Genomic DNA, 6,475 nt, shown 5'->3' with positions numbered 1-6,475 from the left:
GCATGATGGCTCGGCTGTGCGGCCGAAGAAGCGAGTTAAGAGGGCCCCGAGCGCGCCTGAGCCGGACGCCAAGCTGGGCCCGGACGCAGCGGGGCCGGAGGAGTACAGCATCCCGCCGCCGGTCTCCCAGGTATCTCCCAGCCTCGCTACTCAGGGTGGAGCGGACTTGGGCCGTGCCGGACCGGGTGTCCTCGCTCTGTTCTCTGCCCGGGCCGGGGTTTACCCATAGGAAGGATACCTCGTCTTCGTGCCTGGGCCGTGTGTTAGGGATGTATTCCGCCTCCGTTGGGAAGGCAGCGCAGTTTGCAGCGGGCCGCAGAGGCGTGGGTGTCCCCTCCTTTGTGCTGCCGTGCCCCGGTCAGCTGGCGCAGCGCCCTGCTAGCGGGCACTGCGGTTCCTGGGGGCCGACTTTGCTGCCTTTGCTGCTCTCAGAGCTGGGGTGCCGGGACTCGGGATGTCTGGGAGGAACCCAGCTGCTAAGCGGGGATAGAGAGAGTTATTCTTTTTTTTTTTTTTATAATCCCATCACAAATAAAAGCAATATGCGATGATATGCTAGTTTTATGAAAACACGTGAAGAGCGTTATTCTGGTCAATGTAGAATCTGATGTGTTATCTTAACCTCAAAAGTATTTTGAAGAGTTGGACAATTCTATTATGTACAAAGGGTATATGGAAATTATGCCTGTTTCATTTAGGAATCATCCTGAGAAGGCTTCAATAACTGCCTTGTAGTTTGCTTAAAAAAAAAATAATCATGTTGAACTCTGAAACTTCGTCACATGCTCATCTGTCAGAAAAGCTAAATTGTGCTCTAAGACTGTGGCTCAGCATGTTTTGCAAATAAGTAATACATGTTGCTTTCTTAATACTTACATGTTTTGTACGAGTGAAAGGCTTTACGTAGGAACATACTGAAGCAGTTCTTCATGTAAAAAATTATGCCCTTGTGTTCTGTAGGGAAGTCATCACTTGCTGAGAGAGTGATTTTGTGCGGATGGGCAGATAGCGTTAATAACAAATGTTCTCACTGCATTTTTTTAATAATTACAATTCAAATGTTTATTTTTGCTGCGTTGTAGTAGTTTTAAGGGTAGAAACTTCCTGCTTAACTTTTGTGTCTTTTTCCTAGGGTAAATGGAAAAACAAGGAGCGAGTGCTTATTTTCTCTTCTCGTGGAATTAATTTCAGAACAAGACACCTAATGCAAGACTTGAGGACACTGATGCCTCACTCTAAAGCAGGTAGGGTTAGGCCTCATCCCTAACTTAGATTTTCAGAATAGTTTTAAGCCATGAACTTCTGACAACCTGTTCATTTAAAAAATGTGGTACGTAACTGCTTTGATGAAACTTTTATCTTCGACAAACACCAAACCCATTTTGAGCCAACAAATGCAGTGACTGTCATATCTTAATATTTTCTGGGGAATGACTCCTATGGCCTCAGTCCTGTAAGTGTGCAGATACTTTCCTTGCTGTATTTATTTATTGTATAACATGGCTGAAACTACTTGGTAGTTATTCTTAGTCATTCATTTATAACCAGGAAAATTTTTGCAAAAGAACTGACTGTTAAAAGAGCTTCTTGTGTTAAATTGGTTTTCCAGCATTTTAAAAGTTGTTCTTGCCTTCCAGATACAAAAATGGACCGGAAGGACCAGTTGTTTGTAATTAATGAGGTAATGCATAGGATTTAACTAGAGCTTCTCTTTTATTTTCTCTGGAAATACAATGTGCAAGAGAAAAGGGCAACCAAAGGATCTCATACTGGTTATAGGAGTTCTATAACTTCATAGATGAAAATTGCTGACGAGATGAAAATTCAAAAAGTGCTCATGTGTTGTGGTTTAACCTCAGCCAGCTTCTAAGCACCACACAGCTGCTCACTCGCTCCCCCCTTGTAGGGATGGGGAAGAGAATTGGAAGGTGAGAAAACTCATGGGTTGAGATGAAGACAGTTTAATATTTAAAGCAAAAGCTGTGCATGCAAGCGAAGCAAAACAAGGAATTCATTCATTTCTTCCCATCAGCAGGCAGGTGTTCAGCCATCTCCAGGAAAGCAGAGCTCCATCATGCATAACAGTTACTTGAGAAGACAAATGCAATCACTCCAGATGTCCCCCCTTCTTTCTTCTTCCTCCAGCTGTATACGCTGAGCATGACACCATATGGTATAGGATATCTCTTGTGTCAGTTGGGGTCAGCTGTCCCGGCTGTGTCCCCTCCCAGCATTTTGTGCACCCCCAGCCTCCTTGCTGGTGGGGTGGCATGAGAAGCAGAAAAGGCCTTGACTCTGTGTAAGCCCTGCTCAGCAATAACGAAAACGTCCCTGTATTGTCCATGCTGTTTTCAGCACAAATCCAAAACATAGCACCATATTAGCTACTGTGAAGAAAATTAACTCTATCCCAGCCAAAACCAGCACATTATGTTAAAACAGGAAGTTGACTTTTAATTAATAAGACCAAAATGAAACCTTTAATTAAACATAGACTTTCATCATGAAGAAATAAAACAGAATGTGCCTTTCTATGTATGTGAAAGGTGTGTTACAGTTTATACTTGAAGAAAGCAGGGAACAAATATGCAGCCAGGCCAAACAATGTAGTAGGAAATGGGTAGTTCTGAAACTAGAATCCAGTGTCACAGCTCCTGCTCTGATGTTTATATCCCAGAGAACTTACCAGATTGCATGTAACTTTAGTGAAGTTATTATACCTGGTAATAAATAAGTGGTACTTTTCAACAAAACAAGTGCTTTGACTTCAGTTTGGGGATAAGTAGGTGTAATTTATTAAGATAAGACCTTTGCTTTTGAACTGAAATTTTGGAGGGGGGAAGACATTAGAGATTGATGTGGAAAGTTTTTGAAAATGTCTTCAGAATTTTATAAAGAGCTAATTTGACCTGTCTTGTGTAGGTGTGTGAGATGAAAAACTGCAATAAATGCATCTTTTTTGAAGCCAAAAAGAAACAGGATCTCTATATGTGGTAAGGAATGTTACGTTTTCTTACATTTCTATATATAGCTGGTTATGCTTCCATTCTGTCTGAAGTTTCTTACTGTAATAGTGAAGATGCATGAAATAAAGTTGCTTAGTTCAATCTGTACTAATCTTGCACTTCTGTGGCTAGTGCAAGTTTACAATGCATGACCAGCTTTTGTAGACTGTTTACAGAAGCATTTTAGAAAACTGTTTAGAAAGCAAGTATTTGTAAGTATGTTAAAGAAACTCAATTAACTATAAAAGCAACTGAAATTACTTCAATACAGAAATAACTGGTTGGACTGTACTGTAGAAATCTAGCATACCTTCTGGCTGCTGTCAACATTTTTCTTTTCTCTATTCCCCACTACCTGTTCTCTGCAGGCTTTCAAATACACCACAGGGACCATCAGCTAAATTCTTAGTGCAGAATGGTAAGTTGGTTGACATTATTGTAACTGGACTCGTGCTTTCCTGTCTGTACAGTTTTCTGTAAATACTAAAATGATCTTTTTTAAAAAAATCACTGTAGTTCACACACTGGCTGAATTGAAGATGACAGGAAACTGCCTAAGGGGCTCACGGCCCCTTTTGTCTTTTGATCCAGTAAGTATAGGTTTTATTTCATTGAGGTATGCTTTTGTTTTCTTTGCATGACTATTGCATTTAGCTTTGTATGTAAAATTATATTTTTTCTTTGTAGACATTTGACAAGGAGCCACACTATGCCCTGCTAAAAGAATTGTTTATTCAGGTCAGTCTGTATTTCTGCTGTCTGGTGTTTCTTCTTCATTAGAAATGGGTTTTGACAATATATTTAAAAATCTCAAGTGTTTTTTTAAGTAGTAGTTTTGTACTTCTGAGCTTGGAAAAAATCTTCAAAGGATTAGGGTCATGTGCTTAAAATCACTGGGACATTTGTTCTTAAGTGGTGAGTTTTGAAATGTAACCGGGGATTGGGATCTTAGTAAATTAAAATCAATTAAAAATGAGCCATTTATGTTTGGCCTTTTAAATTACAGATACTTAGAAATAACTGTCTTTTGTTACAGATATTTAGTACACCACAGTATCACCCCAAAAGCCAGCCTTTTGTAGATCATGTTTTCACATTCACCATTACGGACGAGAGGATCTGGTTTCGGAATTACCAGGTTAGTGGTCTCTTTTAGCTCTTCAGGAGGAGCTCAGTGGAGTAATTTCTTGTCAAATCCATTAATTACAATAAAATGAGAAGAATCATTGTTATCAGGATATGCCAACACCTAGTACTTGCACAAAGTAATTTCAATGTCCTAAAATGACTCATCTTTTCCCGTATCTCTGGAGAGAGCTGCTTTAAGTTCTGTTGACTTCAGCTTGCATTCTGTTGTGTTTCTGTGGTGGTTGTCTCGGTGACGGGAAGTACTAGCCAAAGCCTAAGCTTTGCGTGCCTTTTAACCTCACTTGCTGCTTTGACCCTGTTACCATAAAAGTCGGTCAGAAGAACCTTCTAAGACTCTGGAGTTTCAGAAAGCACACATTCCTTTATTGCAGTACTGGATGCACGGAGGATTGTTCTGCCTAATGTGCATGTCAAGCCAAATGAAGATATATACAAAAATATTTGCATATTCATAGTACACTGCATGTTCATTGTTATTCACACTTAGGATTGGTTACAAGTTTCTTGCTTCTAATATAAATTGGTATGCATCCTCAGACAGCACTAGTGAAGCCTTTTCATCAACTGCGCATGCTCCCCAAGTGGGGTTTTGCCCTCTTTTGAAGGGGCCAATTGAGTTGGTGGTCGCGATCTCCCCCTGCACCTTTACCTTTCTCGCAGTTACTGCTGATTTCTGCTGACTTTACACTTCATGTGGCAACTTTCCAGCCTAATGATGTTCTGGGGTAGGATGTTCCTCTTTATCAGTTGCACTTCAAGGATCTTAGTAGCATGCAGATTTACGAGCTCATACGATAGCACCATTGAGAGTTTAACTTTTTGGCTTATCAATTCCCCCCTCATCGCATTCTGCATTCCTTAGGTCAAGCTGCTCTTTTTGCCTGAGAAATTGGTTTCTCTCCTCTGCCCGTGAACCTGTGTCTTGTCTACTTCAACGCAAAGCATGCTGGAGCTTACTTTCTAAAGGAGGAATTCACAAATACCTCATACTCTCTAAGTGCTTGCGTGAACCTAACAGAACTGCTTTATATACAGAATTGTGTTTATACAAATCTATCTTAATCAGCTTTAGTGGCATAGTTATCTTGGATTTGAATTCAGTTGTGTATCACCATATACAAGGTGCCTCCTACAAGGTCATGTGCTTTGATTCAATCCATGAGAAATGAAGAAACTATTCTTTTTGTTGCAGATAATAGAAGAAGATGCATCTCTAGTAGAAATTGGGCCTCGTTTTGTCCTGAACCTCATAAAAATCTTCCAAGGTAGTTTTGGAGGACCAACTCTTTATGAAAATCCTCATTACCAGTCCCCAAATATGGTAAGCAGCTTTGTCTTCTCTTTCATTCAGCAACTAATTTGAAAACTGATCTTTCAGTCTGTCTGTGCAGGAGAATCATGTATGCCTTTCCCTGGGACCCTTTGTAGAAAAGAGTGCCCTGACTGATCACAATTTGAGAACAGAGTAATTTTGTAAAAATTGAATGAATGCAAAATTCATATCACTGAAAAGATGGCATTACATTGAGGATTTTGACAATTAAGCAGAGAAATTGCCACCTGTTCCTTTAACACCTGATTTCTTCCGTCTTGCTTATTTGAAACTTGATGAAATTTAAAATCTTGTTTTTATAGCATCGACGGCTGATAAGATTGTCAGTGGCGGCTAAGTTCAGAGAGAAACAGCAAGTGAAGGAGGTACAAAAGATTAAGAAAAAAGGGAGTAAGGTGCTTATTGGAGAAGATCCCACTGAAGTGGTCTTTGAAACTCCAGCTGAAGAAAAGCCAGTGGAAATACAGCTTGTGAAACCAGAGTCAAAGGCAATTGTTAAAGATAAAAAGAAGCCACGCAAAATTCAGAGGAAGAAGCAAAAAAAGCTTTTAAGAATTGAAGCATCAGCATAAATGTTGCAAGTTGAAACTAGCTGTATTGACATAATATTGTAAATACTTGTTTTTACAGGCAAAACTAACTGGACTTCAGTTTTAAGTAAACAAAATATCAATTTCTTTATTAGGATTGAGTTTGCAGTCTTTTATTGTCTTCCTTTCTTTAAGAGGATTCTGGGTTTTGAAAAACAACATGGTAACAGGGAAGGGGGAATAAAAGACACTCAAAATATTTCTGCTTTTGAGAATTGGCCTCTTACACTTGAATAACTGTGGGAAACAGCTCACTGTAACATGTACACAGAATAAAAATAACTGGGTGACCATTGGTGCTCATCATGAACCAGAATTCGAAAGTCAGCTTTGCTAGTCTGACAGCAGTAGAAAATCCTTTTAAAAGTTTTGACTGTAGGAATTCTCTCTTGGGGGGG

General features: G+C 39.8%; 1 protein-coding gene across 1 annotated transcript in view; it reads left to right on the top strand.

The window, feature by feature from the left end:
* BRIX1 (BRX1, biogenesis of ribosomes, homolog (S. cerevisiae)) overlaps positions 1-6,190 on the top strand; it is a 6,277-nt gene extending 87 nt beyond the window's left edge. Inside the window, exons 2-11 of the mRNA XM_009699540.1 lie at positions 3-130; positions 1,133-1,244; positions 1,638-1,681; positions 2,923-2,993; positions 3,374-3,423; positions 3,522-3,595; positions 3,693-3,743; positions 4,042-4,143; positions 5,347-5,475; positions 5,790-6,190. Of these exons, the coding sequence (XP_009697842.1) occupies positions 3-130; positions 1,133-1,244; positions 1,638-1,681; positions 2,923-2,993; positions 3,374-3,423; positions 3,522-3,595; positions 3,693-3,743; positions 4,042-4,143; positions 5,347-5,475; positions 5,790-6,059 (1,031 nt within the window). The 3' untranslated portion in view covers positions 6,060-6,190. The remainder of the gene's footprint in view (positions 1-2; positions 131-1,132; positions 1,245-1,637; positions 1,682-2,922; positions 2,994-3,373; positions 3,424-3,521; positions 3,596-3,692; positions 3,744-4,041; positions 4,144-5,346; positions 5,476-5,789) is intronic.
* Positions 6,191-6,475: the final 285 nt, after the last annotated feature.

This window comes from Cariama cristata, unplaced genomic scaffold, assembly GCF_000690535.1.
Source record: "Cariama cristata isolate BGI_N322 unplaced genomic scaffold, ASM69053v1 scaffold13204, whole genome shotgun sequence".
Taxonomy (NCBI): Eukaryota; Metazoa; Chordata; class Aves; order Cariamiformes; family Cariamidae; genus Cariama; species Cariama cristata.
The sequence above is the reverse complement of the archived record's forward strand: the minus strand, read 5'-3'. Positions and strand labels throughout refer to the sequence as shown.